This window comes from Haliotis cracherodii, unplaced genomic scaffold, assembly GCF_022045235.1.
Source record: "Haliotis cracherodii isolate W230 unplaced genomic scaffold, xgHalCrac1.p SCAF_10, whole genome shotgun sequence".
Taxonomy (NCBI): Eukaryota; Metazoa; Mollusca; class Gastropoda; order Lepetellida; family Haliotidae; genus Haliotis; species Haliotis cracherodii.
This window is the reverse complement of record NW_027266265.1, coordinates 4,691,406-4,712,599: the sequence shown is the minus strand read 5'-3', so window position 1 is coordinate 4,712,599 and position 21,194 is coordinate 4,691,406. Positions and strand designations below refer to the sequence as shown.

The following is a 21,194-nucleotide window of genomic DNA, read 5'->3' as shown; positions in this document are numbered from 1 at the left end:
ACGGCATACAGTTACTTCACTTTGCAACGATGGCCCGTATGTGCATAGTTATACTTGCAACAGTCATTGCGACTGCATATGCAACATTTGATGATTTCCAAGCATTTGACGCAGTGCAGCTGTACAGAGCGAGCGCTGAAACTGCCCTACAAGCCTGCGGGGCAGATGCGTCATGCGTGTGAGTAACACCTTTCTGCGACACAGTTGTTGGCTGATAACCAAGGATCTTGTCTATAGGTGTTGCTTTTGTCTAAGGTTGTACTTGTTGAAAGTTGTTTCTCGTGTTTGCTTGTTTTTTTCGCTGTTTGACGCTGCGCTCAGCAACATTCCATCTATATAACGCCAGTCTGTAAATAATCGTGTCTAGACAAGACAATCCAGTGATTGAGCCTGTTGTTATGTAGACAGTTGTTGCTGAAGTAGATAGTTGTTGCTCACGTAGATAGTTGTTGCTCATGTAGATAGTTATTGCTCAAGTAGATAGTTGTTGCTCACGTAGATAGTTGTTGCTGAAGTAGACAGTTGTTGCTCAAGTAGATAGTTGTTGCTCAAGTAGATAGTTGTTGCTGAAGTAGACAGTTGTTGCTGAAGTAGAAAGTTGTTGCTCACGTAGATAGTTGTTGCCCAAGTAGATAGTTGTTGCTCAAGTAAATAGTTATTGCTCATGTAGATTGTTGCTGCTCACGTAGATAGTTGTTGCTGAAGTAGACAGTTGTTGCTCAAGTAGATAGTTGTTGCTCACGTAGATAGTTGTTGCTGAAGTAGACAGTTGTTGCTCAAGTAGATAGTTGTTGCTCAAGTAGATAGTTATTGCTCATGTAGATAGTTGTTGCCCAAGTAGATAGTTGTTGCTCACGTAGATAGTTGTTGCCCAAGTAGATAGTTGTTGCTCAAGTAAATAGTTATTGCTCATGTAGATTGTTGCTGCTCACGTAGACAGTTGTTGATAACGAGGAGCTGCTTTTCCAATCTGTTAAGGAACACTGAAGTCTATCAGTCATATTAGAATCACACCTCAGAGCTTGACGATCATTATATTAAAAGACAATTTCATGTGAAAACTAACAATAACTTCCGTAACAATTTCGTACAATGCACAACTCAATCTCTGGCAATCTGAACGGTATCCGTCTCAGGGAAATCGTCACAATTGACAAAGGTTCTGATTAACAAAGCAGGATTCTGCAATAATGATTTTATTATACATATGGAGATGTTAATACTAGTACTGATTCGGGAGGCACTATGTCAGAATTGACAGAATGTTCACTGTTTCCAGTGATTTAATCTTTGGTTTGAACCTACTCTTTGCTGTAGTGAACTGGCTGTAAAAGTCCAGTTTCCACCCTTGCCGAACTGGGCTGGAATTTCTGGGCTCGATCGTATCGCCACCAGTGGCTATGAAGAGTTACTTCCTTTCTATGTCCCTTCTATTGACCAATCAGATTCTACCTCTCATGTCACTTGCATTTGCTTCAAATAAAATGGCGTCGCTCAGTTAAGACGATCTGATCGATAATCAAGATCTATATTGTAATAAAAAGGGTCTTACATCACAAAGTGCATCAAATCACATGAGCACTTTGATTAAAAACAATAAACGATTTGGAAAATATCAGTTGACGATTTGTTGTCGGTACACATGCTTTGCAAATCCTGCAATCGACCGAAATCTGCACGGCAGTTTACGAACCGGATGTCGATTTAGTTGCGCGAATTTGATTGGACTTTGCAAAAGACTCGATTGTCCAGCCCAAATATATCTCCATAATTCCAGCCTAGTTCGGCAAGGGTAGGATTTTTATAGTCAGTTAACACCTGAGCTTCGGGAAGATGACTCTTTGTAACTCGACCTGTACTCCAGCTCCGACCGTGTAGCCACTCGTGTCCTCGAGAGCCTCTCCTCGCTCCCTATCCCCATAGTGGAGGCGGTCTACAACCACGTCCTCGGCAACAAGGATGTCTTTACAGTCTCCCAATATATTGACTCCGTGTACCTGAAAAGGCTGACGATACAGTTTGGTAGCGACGTGGCCAAGCTGAACAACGTCCTGAAGGCGTTCTTCAACACAACCATCACAGCCTACTACGACGACGTCACCAACAGCGAAAAGACGTTTGAGGAGGTGGCCTCAGATTTACTCCGTCAACTGCGGCGTGAGTTACAGGTCTGGGATGGCAAGGCTGCAGACTTCTGGAACGCCATCAACACTTTGAGGGCATACGGCAGTCAGGATGTAATGCAAGCTCTAGAGGGTTATACCAAGAGAAGTAAGTGAAATGTGCTACCCTGTACGTCAGTAGTTCGTTAAGGGGCTCTCACACTTTGCCGAGTTGCGTCCCGAGTATGGACCCGAGCTGACTCGGGGGTACTCGTATGGAGCTCGTAGCAAGGTCGTATTAAACTCGGGGTAACTCGGGATACCTCGTACTGATCTACGAGAGAGAACTGCTCAAAACACTCGGGCCGCCAGCCAACTCCTAAGAAACCCGTAAGAAACTCGTAACATACTTGCCCTACTCGTAGTACCCTCGTGGGCTACCTCGTGGTGCTCGTACAGAACTCGTATGAGGATCGTCTGCACAATTTATTGCCGAGTTGACCGGGTCTAATATGAGCTATACGAACTATACGAGCCTCCGTTAAATCATGTGACGAATTCCCGCCGAATTATTTAGCAGCTTGAGCCACCTCGTACCAAAGTCGTACCAAAGTTGTACCAAACTCGTACAGTTCGTATCGAGGTGCTCGTATGCAACTCTTAATAGACTCCTATTAGACTCCTATTTGACTCCTATCGGACCCATATAAGGCTCGTAACACACTCTTAGCGTACTCTTATGATACTCGTATATATGTAGGCTCCTCCCGAGTCCTTACCGAGTTAAGCTCGGCAACCACCTCGGCAAAGTGTGAGAGCTCCTTTTGGCTATGTGATATAATTGTGCTCAGATGCCACAGACCGTATCCATGTAGCTGGTTTTTGCAAGTATATGAAAGAAGGATTAGAAAGTGGGATTAGAATAGTGCTAAAATTACTTTATGTAAATGGGCAGTGTTGGCGTCATCTGATAGATGCTTTGTTTGATTTTATTTGTTGGTGTGTATATTTGTCTAGTTGTATGACGATGGCCTATAAATAATCGAGTCTGAACCAGAAAATCCAGTGATTGGTATTACGAACAACGGTTCCCGGTGTCGAGGTTCGATGACACGCAAGGAGGCACTACGCATGAATTGCAATGATAATAAAATAATGATTGTGACTGAATGTAATTTCCTCGAACTGAATTGCATTGGGGTCGGATGAAAACTTACCGTTCATCTTGGCTTCGTTCGGGCACCGTTAATAGAAACGTTGGGGATGTGTGTTCCAACATCCATAATTCTAAGAAACATTACCTATAAGCAGAGTACATTGTGCGAATTCCGGATGAAACAAGCATATCACTAAGGGGGCGATCGGGTAGCCTAGTGGTTAAAGCGTTCGCTCGTCACGCCGACGATCCGGGTTCGATTTCCCACATGGGTACAATATGTGAAGCCCATTTCTGGTGTCCCCTGCCGTGATATTGCTGGAATATTGCTAAAAGCGGCGGAAAACCATACTCACTCACTCACGCATGAATCACTATCAAAAGTTGATGATACCAGGAACGCATCTCCCTACTTCATTCATGTTGGAAACGACATTGTACAAGAGACATTCTTGGACCTTAGCCCGTTTCAAGATTTTTTGTAACCCTTTCCAGCAATCATACAGCTCGGGCTCGAGGGTGAGCAGTCAACTTTCTGTCGGAGCCTCCTGGATACAGCGACATCACTTGGCAACATCGACGGGTTCCATTATCTGCAGACCCTCATTACGCAGGCCTGCACAGGAGCCAACATCACACAGGACGGTTCGGGCGAGACTGTTGTACTGGGCTTGCAGACAACGCCGACAACGGAAGCAGTGCCTAGCAGTACATCAACCGCTAATCCCAAGCCCGACACTACAACAAAGAAGCCCAGTTACAACGGTTTGGTTACTTTTGTGAAATGCTTATTTACAACTGATGTGTGGGAGTAATGAATGGAACATTATAAATTCAACATTATACATTCAACAGTATACATTCAACAGTATACTATAACATTATACATTCAACACCATATATTCAACATTATACGTTCAACATTATACATTCAACAGTATACATTCAACAGTATACTATAACATTATACATTCAACACCATACATTCAACATTATACATTCAACAGTATACTATAACATTATACATTCAGCATTGTACATTTCACGATGGTTGACATTCCCAGACATTCCCTAGTATTTAAATACTTCTCTGTGTTAGAACTGCCCACAAACATTCAGCATACCAAACTACCTAAAAAATGATTATATTTCAGGAGTGTGTTCAAAAACGATTCAGTGTAAATGCGATTTGACGAAACTCAAATAAAATAAGGTAGTAATGAAGTAGCGGTTACACCACTACATGATGGTACATGCAGTCGCTCCAAGTCGTCACTAACCTAGGGCAACATTTATGTTTAGTACGGTATATGGACAATGCTATGTAAGAAACACATCAGTCTTTCACTTGAGACTATTCAAATGCAGAGAAAGAGGTTTACCTTTGTTTCAAGGGAAGTGTGGAAGCAAGTTTGACCCGACCGTGTCCAGACAGTTGAGAACCACCCTGGTGTCACTCCGGGTCATCAATGGGCAGACGGTGGCCAAGGGGGAGTACAAGTTCCTGGCCACCCTCATGAGGAGGGGTGGGGTCATCTGCACAGCCAGCATCATTGACCCAACACACATCCTGACGGCAGCTCACTGCACAGAGTAAGCATCAGCACCTGCCCACATACATGCCTACACACATACTCACACACGCCTTCACACATACTCACACACGCCTACACACATACTCACATACATGCCTACACACATACTCACACATGTCTACACACATACCTACATAAATGCCTACCAGACACGCCTACACACATACTCACATACATGCCTACACACATACACATACCTACACGCACATGCCTACACATATACTCACACATGCCTATACACATACCTACACAAATGCCTACCAGACACGCCTACACACATACTCACGCACATGCATACAGACATACTCACACATGCCTAAACACATACTCACACATGCCTACACACATACCTACACAAATGCCTACCAGACACGCCTACACACATACTCACGCACATGCCTACACACATACTCACACATACCTACACGCACATGCCTACACACATATTCACACATGCCTACTCAAATACATACATACATGCCTACACACGTGGCTACACATATTCTCACTCATGCCTACATACATACCTGTACAAAAGCCTACACGCATGTCAACACACCTACCCACACATGCCTACACACCTACCCACACACATGCCAACACATATACCTACATGTACATACATACAAACACACACACACACACACACACACACACACACACACACACACACACACACACACACACACACACACACACACACACACACACACATGCATAATTGTGCATAATTGACCCTATTTTTGTGTAACTGTGTAACGGTTTGTATTTTGCCAGAGGTTCAACAGCGAGTGACCTGTCTGTGGGTGTGGCCGAGTTTGACATCACTCAGGTTGATGGGGAGAAGGTATATCAGGTAGAGAAGGTCACAAACCACCCAAAATACGACTCAAGGAAAGTCAGTGAGTGTGTTGGTTTGGAATGTAACATCTTTTGTCTATATTAAAGTATGGCAGTTAAGATTAACTTATGGTTACGGCTGCCGTCAGTCGATATTAAAATATGTTAGTTACGATCATCATAGCGCTAAAACTGCCGTAAGTCTATATAAAGAATGGTAGTTACGATCATCTTATCGCTAAGACTGCCGTAAGTCTATATAAAGTATGGTAGTTACGATCATCTTATCGCTAAGACTGCCGTAAGTCTATATAAAGTATGGTAGTTACGATCATCTTATCGCTAAGACTGCCGTAAGTCTATATAAAGTATGGTAGTTACGATCATCTTATCGCTAAGACTGCCGTAAGTCTATATAAAGTATGGTAGTTACGATCATCTTATCGCTAAGACTGCCGTAAGTCTATATAAAGTATGGTAGTTACGATCATCTTATCGCTACGACTGCCGTAAGTCTATATAAAGTATGGTAGTTAAGATCATCTTATCGCTACGACTGCCGTAAGTCTATATAAAGTATGGTAGTTACGATCATCTTATCGCTACGACTGCCGTAAGTCTATATTAAAGAAATGTAGTTAAGATCATCTTATCGCTACGACTGCCGTAAGTCTATATAAAGTATGGTAGTTAAGATCATCTTATCGCTAAGACTGCCGTAAGTCTATATTAAAGAAATGTAGTTAAGATCATCTTATCGCTACGACTGCCGTAAGTCTATATTAAAGAATGGTAGTTAATATCATCTTATCGCTACGACTGCCGTAAGTCTATATAAAGTATGGTAGTTAATATCATCTTATCGCTAAGACTGCCGTAAGTCTATATTAAAGTATGGTAGTTACGATCATCTTAGCGCTACGACTGCCGTAAGTCGGTATGAAAGTATAGCAATTAAGATCATCTTACACTACCACTGCCGTAAGTCTATTTTAAAGAATGGTAGTTACGTTCGTCTTATCGCTAAGACTATCGTAAGTCTATATTAAAGTATGGTAGCTATGATCATCTTAGCGCTAAGACTGCCGTAAGTCTATATTAAAGTATATCGTTGTATTGGCATAATGGCGACTTTGGTCACCTTGTTTCCCTCAGTCAACGACATCTCCATTCTGACGCTGACTCAGCCCATCGCTGGCGTGACTAACGCAGAACCTGTTTGCCTCCCTCGATGGAAGCAGTGCAAGACTATATCCAACCGAAAGTGCGTTGTAGCTGGATGGGGAGCCAAGAAGATCGTGGATAATACTCGTAAGAGTTTTGAAGTGCACGCCTGAGTGAGTGACTGAGTGAGTGAGTGAGTGAGTGACTGAGCGAGTTTAACACCGCTTGGAAGGATCTTTCAACCTTACCCTGTCATCTACAATTAGAGGTGAGCCATGAAAATGACGCATGTCGTAGACCATATTCATTTAGGTGAAACCCGCAATCGTACCCAGAATAGGTCTTCAGCAACCCATGCCGTAAAAGGCGACTATGCTTGTCGTGAGAGGCGACTAACGGGATCGGGTGGTCAGGCTCGCTGACTTGCTTGATGCATGTCATGGTATCCCAATTGTGTAGATTGATGCTCATGATGTCAATCACTAGATTGTCTTGTCCAGATTCGGCTATTTACAGGCCGACGTCATGTAGCTGGAATATTGTTTGTGTGGCGTTAAACAAACAAACAAACAGATTCGGTGCAGAGGTGCGCATCCCCTTTTTGAGTGAGTGAGTATGGTTTTACGACTCTTTTAGCAATATTTCAGCAATATCACGGCGGGGGACAGCAGAAATGGGCTTCACACCTTGTACCCATGTCGGGAATCGAACCCGGGTCTTCGGCGTGTCGAGCGAACGCTTTAACCACTAGGCTACCCGGCAACCCCTTCCCCTTTTTAAGGTATCCGAATCATTGTGAAAAAAACCCAGATAACTAAGTCATTTGGTGACCATAACATTTAATTGAATACGTTTTGGATAGCAATTGCCACATGTTTCCCGAATAATGTGCAAGCAGTTTGGTATTTAAATGTTCGAGCATCGAGCGGTGTTGACAGACGAAAGATTAGCATTGGGTTCAGTACGGGATTCAAACACACCAGCGGGCGACTGAGTATAGTTGAGTGAATGTGTGAGTATGTGTTGTGTGCCGCTCTCATAGCAATTTTGCAGCAATATCACCGCGCGGACACCAAGGTTAGAATTCACAAAATGTAGGGAGTGAACAGTAGTTATATTTTTAAATGTGTGATATTATTATCAATATTATCATTATTATTATTATTATTTGTTATACAGTGATTTTCCCCAATGCACCCCGCGATGCCACAGTCAGGGCCTACGCTGGCTCCAAGTGTCCTACCAAACTACCCGCTATGAGTGACGCCAACACTCAGATCTGTGCCACTGGAAATTCCGATACCTGCAACGTGAGTATGATACACACATATAAAAGAAAAGTTAAGTCAACATTTACTCTGTGCATATGTGATTGGGGGGGGTGGGGGGGGGGAGGCACGGGTGGCCCAGTCGTCTGAGGCGCCGCAATTCGCTGTGCAGAGTTGCGTCCCTGGACACGCCAGAAACCTATAATTGTGGGTTCGAATCCCAGTTCGCCCCGATTATGTTTCTAGGTTTGTCAGCACCATACCCGTGCTCGTGGGTTTTACCGAAGCTGTAAACGTCTGAGAACTGCATCACTTGGGGTTTTCCCCCCACATTAAGCTGACACGCCGTGATATAACCGGAATACTGTTAAAAGTGGCGTTAAACCCAACTCACTCACTCACTCACTCACTACATATGTGATGAGTTATTCACTACAAAACGTGTTTCACTATTATAGAAAATCTCTGCAAAAACCAAGGTCCATTGTACGATTCCGACTATAAAGTGAACATGTTTTATGAATCTTATAGTGATGGTACCAGGTGTTCGCGAAAAGGTAATCGCATTCTGCCCAAACTGGGGCAAGCGTCATAAACACATGCAAAGGCCATTCAATTGTTCACCACTTGAACATATGGTTTAATTCAAAATAGATAATATCTTGTCTTCTTCATCATCATCATCATCATCATCATCATCATCAGCAGCAGCAGCAGCAGCAACAACAAAATGAACATCTTCATAATCGACGTACCACTGTAATTATCATTTATATCGTTGTTATTCTTATTCTCATGTTAAGCAGTTATGGCGAACGAAATGAACTGTGTCATGACCCATTGTTTAATGTATAGAACTGACATGGCTACATTTTGAAATGCTCCTGTCTATTATCCATATTTTCATCCCAACAGGGTGACTCGGGCGGGCCTCTATTTTGTCAATACGGCAGCAAATGGGTTCAATGCGGAATCACATCATACGGGCCTAAGGTGTGCAACTTGGCGGGAACCAACGGTGTCTACACGAACTTGGCCAAATACAACGCCTGGGTCAAAACCGTTCTTGCGTCATAAGGGAGGCCGCCCGCCTCTTGTATTACTTACAAATAAATCAAAGCCACAAAATGCTTTCCATAATCATAAGAATTCTTTGCTGTTAACTGTGTCCATTGTGCGATTCCGACTGTTCAACAAGCACGTGTTTTTATTTGGAGGAAGCGGTAGGATAATGGCCCTTTTTGATCCACTAGAAATATCAAAATCGCTGAAAACTTTGAAATATTGGTATATAACTTATCGGACATATTCCAACGGCTGGCATCTAGACTATTGTCTTTCTCATCTTTGCACATTTTAAGTTTTAACATTATCAAATACACAATATGGTTAAAATGTGTGAAAAGACATTTTAGAACTTCAAATCAAAATCTAAGTAAGAACACGCCCAAGATAAATTCATATGTTTGTAATGTTTATAGTACATTTAATATATCAGCTTGGGTCCAAGAAAGATCTTTCTCGTGACAATTTCTAAACGTTTCGTTGAGTTCTTAAATCACCCAGCTCCAGTGGGCCCTCATCCTACAGCCCACATCCTACAGCCCTCATCCTACAGCCCTCATCCTCATGCTGACAGGTTCCAAGGGAAGAATTATTCTATCAAAGTGCAACTTTGTGAAATGAGTCTTCGGATTCGGAGACAAAGTAATATAAAAACACCATTGTCAATCGTTTTGGAATTGAGATGGCTTAGCTTTACTTATTTTGTTGACTGATCACGAAGATTTTCCAACTGAATTCAGATACAAGTCATTGACACGTAGCTGCCTTGTTCGTGACACTAGTTGACGGCAATGGACTAATGGGAAATGAGATGAGAGGAAAACGAAAACTCTACTTTTCAACAACTCACTTCTTGACTAATCTCCGCTGTCTTCCCTGTTATTATCAGCATCTAATACGCAAAGATTACACTGAGGACACACGCCGATCTATTCCCCGACCTCTTCAACGAGGACGCAGACAAGACGTCGACGGAGAGGGTAGTAGTGGTAGCAGTAGTAGTAGTAGTAGTAGTAGTAGTAGTAGTAGTAGTAGAAGTAGTAGTATGAGTAGTAGTATTAGTAGTAGTAAAGTAGTAGTAGTATGAGTAGTAGTAGTAGTATGAGTAGTAGTAGTAGTAGTAGTAGTAGTAGTAGCAGTAGTAGTAGTAGTAGAATAGTAGTAGTAGTAGTAGTAGTAGTATCAGGCTCGCTGACTTGATTGATGCATGTCATCGTATCCCAATTGTGTGGATAGATGTTCATGATGTCAATCACTGGAGTGCCTGGTCCAGACACGATTACAGACCGCCGTCATATAGCTGGAATATCACTGCGTGTGGCTTAACAACAAACAAACACAAAGTAACAGCACGTAGTAGTAGTAGTAGTAGTAGTAGTAGTAGTAGTAGTAGTAGTAGTAGTAGTAGTAGTAGTAGTAGTGGGGGGCTCTTCTACATACCAATTGCAATATGTTGTTCAGAGCCTGTCGAAAATGGTACAAGACTCTTGGCAATCAATGCCCCTGCGCACGTCCAGGCTGACAGTCATGCAGTTGAGGCACACCAAAGACAATTGGAAGTCGATAATCAAAACAGACTTTGGCAAGTCTAGCCGTATCGGTGCCAGAGACATTTCTATTACAATGGACATCAATACAGAGAGAAGAACAAAGGGTTTCATCTTGCCGGAATGGTCTAGGGATGGACAGTGTAAACCATTCGGGTTCGAACACATCATATATCCACATCACGCTCTTGCACCAGTTGATTTAAGACAGAGATGAAGACACATGGCGTGTTGAGTACAGAACCTCCGCAATGTACAGTCTACGTGTACATACGTGACACACCTACTGGTAAGGCGAATGCATGATCAAGCTATTATCCATTACATTCACACTAACACGAACGCTACCCATTGCTGTATACAAGGAAACTGTCAGCACACTTAAGGTAAATGCGGACAGTGTCGTATCATGTTTCTAATCCTTCTTAAGGAACTTAACATATGACCGACCAGGTCTATACACGGAGTAAGATGTCCGTGTTGTCTAGGATGTGCTGTGAAGAGTTGTGTCCCTTAGTTTTAACAACTGCTGGTTCGAATCCAAATCTGTTCTGCTTATGATCGATGTTTGTCAGCACCAATCCCATGATAGTACGTTTGCTACCACTGCCACGCTGTTATGACAGACATGATGTACTAAGTGCTTTTAAGACCAACTGACCACTTCAAACTGATTTCAAACTGTACCAACCATGTTAGTGTTTAGCTGTTGTTCCAGCTGTATGGACATAACATGGCGACAACGTGAAAACATACACAACAATCTGTACCCCTTAAACACGCTGTGCACGTATACAAACTGACTATTGTTTACTTCATGTGTCGGTGTTTGTTCCCAAATTTGCACAATGTGGGTTTGTTCTTATTGAGTGACGTAAAGCTCACGTTGTATATAGTCACGGTCACACCTCAAAGTAGCTAATTCAATATGGCGGTGTGCGGTGCAGTCATCGCGTTGGTGCTGGCAGTAATTTCACCGAGACATCAAGTTGGCATCATCATTCCCAACACAACCCCTTCACAACCTTCGGAAACGTTTGATGATGTTGGTGCTGTCAGCGAAGTCGAAAGCTACACCCGGAACGCAGATCGTGATTTGCATTACTGCAAAATAAGGAGCTTCTACTACAGAGATTTCAGATATGAAGATTGCATGTGAGTAGATATATAAAACATGTGTCCAAATCATGTTCGTGAGAATAACGTCTTTAAGATCAATATATATCATTAAGGCCTGTTTTGCTAAGAAATGTAACACTTTTTACAATATACGTAGTTTTATGTGCTACATATAGACTGTTGACAGATCGACAGATCGACAATCTACGCACTTCTTGAGTAATAACACAGATTTCAGCTGTAATAAAATAACCTAAAACACACACATTCTTCAGCAGTAATAAAATAACCTAAAAACAGACACATTCTTCAGCTGTAATGAAATAACCTACACAAACAAATACATTCTTCAGCAGTAACAAAATAACCTAAAAACAGACACATTCTTCAGCAGTAATATAATAACCTAAAAACACACACACTCTTCAGCTGTAATAAAATAACGTAAAAACAGACACATTCTTCAGCAGTGATAAAATAACCTAAAAACACATACATTCTTCAGCAGTAATAAAATAACCTAAAAACAGACACATTCTTCAGCAGTGATAAAATAACTTAAAAACATATACATTCTTCAGCAGTAATAAAATAACCTAACAACAGACACATTCTTCAGCAGTAATAAACTAACCTACAAAAACACACACATTCTTCAACAGTAATAAAACAACCTAAAAACACACATTATTCAGCAGTAATAAAATGACCTACAAAAACACACACATTATTCAGCAGTAATAAAATAACCTAAAAACACATACATTATTCAGCAGTAATATCATAACCTAAAAACAGACACATTCTTCAGCAGTAATATAATAACCCAAAAACACACACATTCTTCAGCTGTAATAAACTAACCTAAAAACACACACATTCTTCAGCAGTAATAAAATAACCAACCAAAGCACTCACATTCGTCAGCAGTAATATCATAACTTAATAACACACACATTCTTCAGCTGTAATAAAATAACCTTCCAAAGCACACACATTCGTCAGCAGTAATATCATAACTTAATAACACACACATTCTTCAGCTGTAATAAAATAACCTACCAAAGCACACACATTCGTCAGCAGTAATATCATAACTTAATAACACACACACATTCTTCAACAGTAATAAAGCAACCTAAAAACACACACATTATTCAGCAGTAATAAAATAACCAACAAAAACACACACATTATTCAGCAGTAATAAAAAAACACAACAATACACACACATTCTTCAGCAGTGATAAAATGACCTAAAAACACATACGTTCTTCAGCTGTAATAAAATAACCTAAAAACAGACACATTCTTCAGCTGTAATAAAATAACCCAAAAACACACACATTCTTCAGCAGAAATAAGCTAACCTACAAAAACACACACATTATTCAGCAGTAATAAAATAACCAACCAAAGCACTCACATTCGTCAGCATTAATATCATAACTTAATAACACATACATTCTTCAGCTGTAATAAAATAACCTACCAAAGCACACACATTCGTCAGTAGTAATATTATAACTTAATAACACACACATTCTAAAAGCTGTAATAAACTAACCTACAAAAACACACACATTCTTCAGCTGTAATAAAATAACCTAAAAACACACACATTATTCAGCAGTAATAAGATAACCTACAAAAACACACACATTATTCAGCAGTAATGAAAAAAACACAACAATACACACACATTCTTCAGCAGTAATAAAATCACCTAAAAACCATACATTCTTCAGCTGTAATAAAATCACCTAAAAAACCATACATTCTTCAGCAATAATAAAATAACCTAACAAAGCACACACATTCTTCAGGAGTAATATCACAACTTAAAAACGCACACATTCTTCAGCAGTAATAAAATAGCCTAAAAAAACACACCGACATCAGCAGTAATAACATTACTTGAATTGAAAAAAGGCTTCAGCAATAATTAAATAACCTTCATAAAACAGACTTCAGCAGAAATAACATAATCTCCATAAACACACAGACCTCACCAGTAATAAGATACCCTCCATAAGACAAACATACATGAGTAATAAAAAACATAACCTTAAAACACGCACACTTCAATAGTAATAACATAACCTTAAAAAACTTCAGCAGTAAAAATCATACCCTTCGTAAACACACAGCGATCAGTCTAAATCTTTCATGAACTTTCAGTGCCGAAGTTGTGGGGAAGAAGATACTGACGAGTTTCGACTCTCTCCCCACTGCAACCATTGAGTCTGTGTACGCCAACTCCCTGTCTGATGAAGAGGACACGAGCACGGCGCTGTCCTACCTCGACAGGGTGTATTACGCTATGCTGAAACGTCGGTACGGCACCGCAGTCGACGACCTGGACGACGTTCTCAGGACATATTTCAGCACAAGGGTGACGAAATACACCGCCAAGTTTCTCACTGGAGGCAAAACATTCCAGCAGGTAGAGGCAGAAATTCTGGCGGAAGAGAGGGCTCGGCTCAACGTCGGCAACAACGCTGCGGCAGCGTTCTGGAACGGGGTCAACACGCTTCGAGGATACCGACGACCAATTATCCGATATGGTGTTCAGTGCTACTCGGGATACTGTATGTCAACTTTAAATTTTAATTTAGAAAACTATTTTTAATTCCCTAAACAATAACTAAAGCTAAACATTATGTAAACAAGAAATGGTTATTCGATGGTCATGTACTTGTTTCGGGTAACATGGGCGACATTGAATACATCATATTGATGAGTATCTCATTACAGGCGACTGTTTTCAACCTAGTAGTGTTTGAATGTTTATTTCAAATCCAATGTTAAATTTGTGTTTGTTGTTTAACACCGCACTCAGCAATATCCAAGCTAAATGACGGCGGACTGTAAACAATCGAATCTGGACAAGACAATCCAGTGATTGGCATCATGAGCATCGATCCACATAATTGGGATACCATGACATGCACAGTCAAGTCAGCGAGCCTGACCACCCGATCCCGTTAGTCGCCTCTTACGACAAGCATAGTCGCCTTTTACGTTAAGCATGGGTTGCTGATGACCTATTCTACCCCGGATCTTCACGGGTCCAAATTTCAAGTGTTTACTTTCTTTCGCCCGTTCGTTTTGCTGTTAAAGACTACAGTATTTCATTTGTTTTAGATTGTAAGACAAAGAAAGTGTAGTTTGGCAAAATTTACGATATTTTTATTTTATCTGTGCTTTGGATCCTGGTTGAAATGTAAAGTTGATTTAGCCTGGGCCAGTAGCAGCCATTGTGACCACAGACGTCCAATCCCCATCCGTGCCGGCAAACTGTATGTGTCAGTTATGGACAGATTTGTACCATAAGCATAGTTGAGGACTCTGTGTCCACATTCAACAGTAAACAAATAATACTTTGATCACAATACATTGTATTTCAGTTTATGGCCGTATTGGCTACTATGGAAGACGTCGGTTCTGTCGAATGTTGGGGCGCCTGGCTCGGGGGATGTACGCCCGCCGAGGATACAGCCGCCTGCTTGCCATCCTGGGATATGCTTGCCCCAACATCATCAACTTCCTCAGCCAGGTCACACCAGTTAGGCCTACCCCACGGCCAACACCAGTACCGACTGCAACTACGACAACCACAACGACCACAACGACTACGACTACGACTACGACCACCACGCCTGCACTAAAATGCACGTCATTAACAAAACATTTCGTTATCACTGCTATATTTTAGGAGGCAGCACTATCACATATTCAGAAATACATCACTGATTCTTAAACCTAAAACTGAAAATTGTTTATTACATAGCAAATCATATATACTTATATGGAGAAGATGTAAGTTAAGAAGATATGTTTCCAATGTGTACGAATTAATGACAAAACAAACAATCAGTCAAGTGTTACCACAGAGTGACTTTATTCCTATCACGATATGCTGCACGTGATTTCCAAACATTACACGCTAATCCTGTGCGAGAAAAATGGTGCATCTCCCGCCATAGATCTATGACGTCACATGTGATGCGTTCATGAGCTTCGGTTCACACAGTATACCAGTATGTTCGTTTGTGCATCTAATATCTCTTGAGTAATTCTTTATATGTTAACCGGGGGCACGGGTGTCCCAGTCGTCTAAGGTGCCGCGATATGCTGTGCAGAATTGCGTCCCTTGGGCACGCCAGAAACCTATGATTGTGGGTTCGAATCCCGGTTCGCCCCGATTATGTTTCTAGGTTTGTCAGCACCATAACCGTGCTCGTAGGTTTCACCGAAGTGGTAAACGTCTGAGACCTGCATCACTTGGGGCTTTCCTCACACATTAAGCTGACACGCAGCGATATAACTGTAATACTGTTAAAAGCGGCGTTAAACCCAACTCACTCACTCATATATTTCACTCAGTATACACTCATCGGTGTGTAATTGTATCTCTTGTTTCGTGAAGCTTGCGGCACAGTCCTGGATCCCGCTGTCTCGACACAAATACGGAACACACTGGTGTCCCTCCGCGTGGTCAATGGGGCTTCGGCCAACGTGGGGGAGTATCCCTTCACCACCACCCTCCTTATCAAAGGTCAGTTTGCATGCGGCGCAACCATCATCGACTCGACTCACATAATGACCGCTGCCCACTGTACTGCGTAAGTCCGTCAACAAGCTGTTTCATACCATCAAGAAGGGCTGGTTTTGAAACCTGATCTCGTGTTAACACGTACACCGAGGGATTGGTTCGAACAAAGCGCGAGAAATGTCAAGGGTGTGGCACAGTTTTGTTGTCAGCAACGTTGGAGATATTGATGTGTTTGCTACAACGAGCAATCCCTGTGTGAAATGTAACATAGGTTCAGATTAGAATACAGTAAAGTACGGTTATAACGAACTCAAAGGGACTACTAATTTCAGTTCGTTATAACCGTAGTTCGTTATAAGCATATATACCGCATAACTACAGCAAATAGTCGGGACCAAAAAAGTAAGTTCCTGATATCCGTTCGTTATAAGCGTGTTCGTTATAACCGTAGTTTACTGTACTATCTATACACTTCTCCACCTTGAAACCTTAACCACAAATCTACAATGAGTCTGACTCACTTGTTCAGTCGACCCGTGAAGATCAGGGTTAGAATACATGGGTAGGTCTTCAGCAACCCATGCTTGCCGTAAAAGGCGTTTATGCTTGTGGTATGAGGCGACGGACGGGATCGGGTGGTCAGGCTCGCTGACTTGGTTGATGCCTGTCATCGCATCCCAATTGCTTGGATCAATGCTTATGATCCAATCACTGGATTGTCTGGTCCAGACTCGATTATTTACAGACCGTTGTACAAACAGTTGTAAATAAATGTTCTTCATGATTCTCTGTCATGGCGTAGTGCACAGACTGCCTCCTCACTCTCAGTGGGCGTGGCTGAATTTGACCGGACGAAAGCTGACGGAGAGCAGGTCATCCAGGTGACGGCCATCACTGACCACCCTAACTACGACTCAATTAAAACAAGTGAGTATCACCAACAAACCAACCGATCTACTGATGGTGATCTGATTTAGGGTGGCATTCGTGATATTTGGTATTCCGGGGTGGAGGTGAGTAGCAATTGGGTTCAGCGTGGCGTCCAAGATTATTGCACTTTTATAGCGCGTGTGTGTGTGTTTGTGTTTGTGCGTGTGTGTGTGTGTGTGTGTGTGTGTGTGTGTGTGTGTGTGTGTGTGTGTGTGTGTGTGTGTGTGTGTGTGTGTGAGGGGGGATATGTAGGCATGTGTGTGTGTATGTGTGTAGGCATATGTGTGTGTGTGTGTGTGTGTGTGTGTGTGTGTGTGTGTGTGTGTGTGTGTGTGTGTGTGTGTGTGTGTGTGTGTGTGTGTGTGTGTGTGTGTGTGTGTATGTGTGTGTGTGTCTGTTTGTACTAGTCGGGACTGATGCCGAATTATAGTGATAGTCCACTGAGATACCATGCCGCAATTTAACCTGAATACCCCACTCAGACACAGTATACTGACTCCGAGCCGACCAGTCCTTGTTCTAGCTCCTCAATGCCGAGCGCCAGGCAGGGTAACAAAAAGTACCATCTTTCAACGTCTCTTGTTATGACGCGGCCGGGGATCGAACCGCCGACCTTCGGCTCACCTGGCGGACGCTCTATCACTAGACCACGGAGGCGGTCAGGAGGATTCTGAGGACGAATATAGGTCCCTAGCACCTGCGCTGGTCGTAAGGGGCGACTTAATGAATCGGATGGTCAGGCTAGGTGACATGGTTGGTTGGATGCTATCGAATCCCAATCATTACTGAGAACATGGATCACTGGATTGTCTGGACCATAACCGATTATTTGCAGGCCGCAATCACATTGCTGGAATATTGCAGTGAGGCGTCAATCAACAACCATTAGTGGTACAAAGTCAACTTCCAGAATACGTTGCTAATCAGTATCAGTAGGGTGTCAATTAATGCCATTAACAGGTGCCATTTGCAGATTCCCTTGATGAGAGCTTTCAAATATTGTTTAATGTGTATGACGGGTACCCGCGTACCGTAAAGTATTATGATATGTTGTATTTTTACGATAGTCAAAGAAAGAAAAATTGGGTTACTAATATTAGAACGACGTTAGTTTCTCTAGGATTAGGTCATGTCAAACCACACACACACACACACACACACACACACACACACACACACACACACGTAAAGAAAGATTTTGCAAACTACCAGTAACATGTGTATATCAATTTGGCCTTAAAGAAGACGAGTTTCATTTCATGCTGGTGTGCCCTGCATATACCCACCTACACCATCTGTATATTCCTTCAAAATATTATCTACACATAAATGTTTAATATTCTTTTATCTACAACTAACACAAAGCTCATTATTAATATCGCTAAATATCTGTATCACAGTAAAGATGAAAGAACACGTATGTTATCATTGTGATTTTGCCATAAATATGTCACACATTTTGTACAAAGGGCCTGTGGCCTGTGTAGTACTGAATAACGAATTCATTAACAGCATCTGTCCATGTACATTTCAGTCAATGACATCTCGATACTGACCCTGGAGACGCCAATTGATGGCATAGATAATGCAGAACCCGTGTGTCTCCCTACTGGCACTCAGTGCAACAATCTCGCCAACCGGAAGTGCACCGTTACCGGATGGGGCGCAACCGCCGTAACCAATGGTCGCCCAGGTACGGAAAATCAGCTACTGCTAATCGGAATAACGAAAAGAAATGTGTTTCTTAGAAGATCTTGGTGAAAGTCATATTCGCATTTCAAATCCGGTTTATGATGGAACATCCCTATCAAAAGCTTGGTAGTATGGTATATGTTTCAGTGGCGTTCCCGAACACACTACAGGAGGCCGTAGTCGACACTTACGATGCCGCAAGGTGCCCAACAAACTCCCCCGCCCCCTCTGACGTCAACACACAGATCTGTGCAGTCGGCAACACGGACACCTGTAACGTAAGATGGCGCGAACTGATACACACTGTGATCTAACCCATACTTACATTAATTGTCACATAATAACTCCGACACGTCTTCGAGATATATTTCCTTATTATTTTGTTGTTTTTATAATGTATCTTTCTGGTGACGCTTTGTATAGTTTTCATGTATGTCATTATTAACATCTCTGTACAGCGTTACCTTAACCGTGCCAGAACTGACGATATTAACCCTTGTTTCAACAACGCTACATCCGTGCTCGTGGCGTAACCAGATGATAAACGACTACGACTTTAGCCACTTTGGTATATCCAATTTAAGACAGGCATTGATAAATATGAAATAGTGCCCCAAGCAACGTTAAGCCCCTCACACATCTCTATGAATTTGAGGTGAGGTGAGGTAAAAGGTAAAAACGTAGCGTTCAAGATTATTATGCACGTGTGTGTGGCTACTTTTACAAGTCTGGGCTAATGCCGGTATAAGAGTACTTGCCCACTGAGATGACATGCCGCAGTTTATCATTGAGACCCCATTTAGACACAGTATACTGACTCCGAGCCCACCAATCCTTGTTTTTAGCCCCTTAAAGCCGAGCGCCAGGCAGGGTAATGGCAAGTACCATATTTCAACGTCTTTTGGTTTGACACCGCAGGGGATCGAAACTCGAACTTCCGCCCTCTGGGCAGCTCTATCCGCTAGACCACGGGGGCGTTCTATGACCGGTGACATATTACAGTTCTAACCGTCGAGGCGTACCATTGTCTTATTAAACGTTATTTTTTAGAGGGAATATTGGGGTGAGTTGTTCCCCGCAGATGTACCTGCGCAACGATGGTACATTTAATTAGCATCCTTAAAGACTTAAAGGCATTTAGAAGTGATACACTGAAGGAAGAGAATATATGGATGTCAACTTCTATATTATAACACAACGTTTCGGAGCATACGCTTACTGCTTCATCACCTGATATCCATAAATTATCTTGCTTTTATCCTTAAAGAGGCTGTACAAAATGTTGATATCTCATATAAGAAATAAACGACTCGCGGTCTTTTTTTATGGTACAATAAAACACTGCAGGGAAAATAAACCACTCGGGCCTGCACCCTTCATGGTTTATTATCCCTGCAGTGTTTTATTGTACGATAAAAAAAAGACCGTGAGTCGTTTATTTCTTATATGAGATAACAAAGAAATATTATTTGAGAAATAAACGACGAATGGGAGGTTATCGTACAATAAAACACTGCAGGGAAAATAAACCACTCGGGACTGCATTCTTCATGGTTTATTATCCCTGCAGTGTTTTATTGTACGATAACCTCCCATTCGTCGTTTATTTCTCAAATAATATTTCTTTAATAAGAAGTCACCCTTCAGATTCATGTTGTCTCATTCTATCCACTTCTTATGAAGACTGACTGATGCACACTTTTGTCACCTCACCGATCCCAGGGTGACTCCGGCGGGCCGCTTGTGTGCCAATATGATGGGGCGTGGGTTCAGTGTGGTATTACGTCCTATGGACCTGCGAACTGTAACTTGTCTGGGACTAACGGCATCTACACTGACGTCTCCGCCTACACCGACTGGATCAACGCCGTCATCAACAACTAGATCTATGTCAGATATGCAAGAAATAAAACTAGATTGATAAAAGCCATGTAGTGCATGTGTTCTTTACGACGTCCCTTTTCAGAGACTGAGTTGATGATTACGCGACTTTTGACAATATCACAGGCAAAGTGGAGAGTTTGATTTCTCACAAGGATACACAGAAATAATAATTTCGGTGTCTTTCTTTATCAAAGAGTATCATAAATCACAATAATTATTAATTATTATATTCGCATTATCATTCACAGATTAAAATTAAAAAATGAAGCAAAGA

General features: G+C 41.9%; 2 protein-coding genes across 2 annotated transcripts; both read left to right on the top strand.

Moving 5' to 3' along the window:
- Window positions 1-9,282, top strand: LOC139445460 (serine protease 7-like). Its single transcript, XM_071226608.1, has 8 exons — window positions 1-178; window positions 1,865-2,271; window positions 3,754-4,023; window positions 4,653-4,851; window positions 5,631-5,755; window positions 6,849-7,004; window positions 8,037-8,167; window positions 9,041-9,282. The coding sequence occupies exons 1-8, from the start codon at window positions 30-32 to the stop codon at window positions 9,200-9,202; spliced, it is 1,599 nt and encodes a 532-aa protein (XP_071082709.1). The 5' UTR covers window positions 1-29; the 3' UTR covers window positions 9,203-9,282.
- A 2,382-nt stretch (window positions 9,283-11,664) lies between these two features.
- Window positions 11,665-20,935, top strand: LOC139453979 (uncharacterized). The gene is made up of 8 exons (XM_071235445.1): window positions 11,665-11,892; window positions 14,038-14,447; window positions 15,267-15,530; window positions 16,289-16,484; window positions 17,217-17,341; window positions 18,879-19,037; window positions 19,184-19,314; window positions 20,759-20,935. Exons 1-8 carry the CDS (start codon window positions 11,666-11,668, stop codon window positions 20,918-20,920), a joined length of 1,674 nt encoding a protein of 557 aa, XP_071091546.1. The 5' UTR covers window position 11,665; the 3' UTR covers window positions 20,921-20,935.
- The last annotated feature ends 259 nt before the right edge of the window (window positions 20,936-21,194 follow it).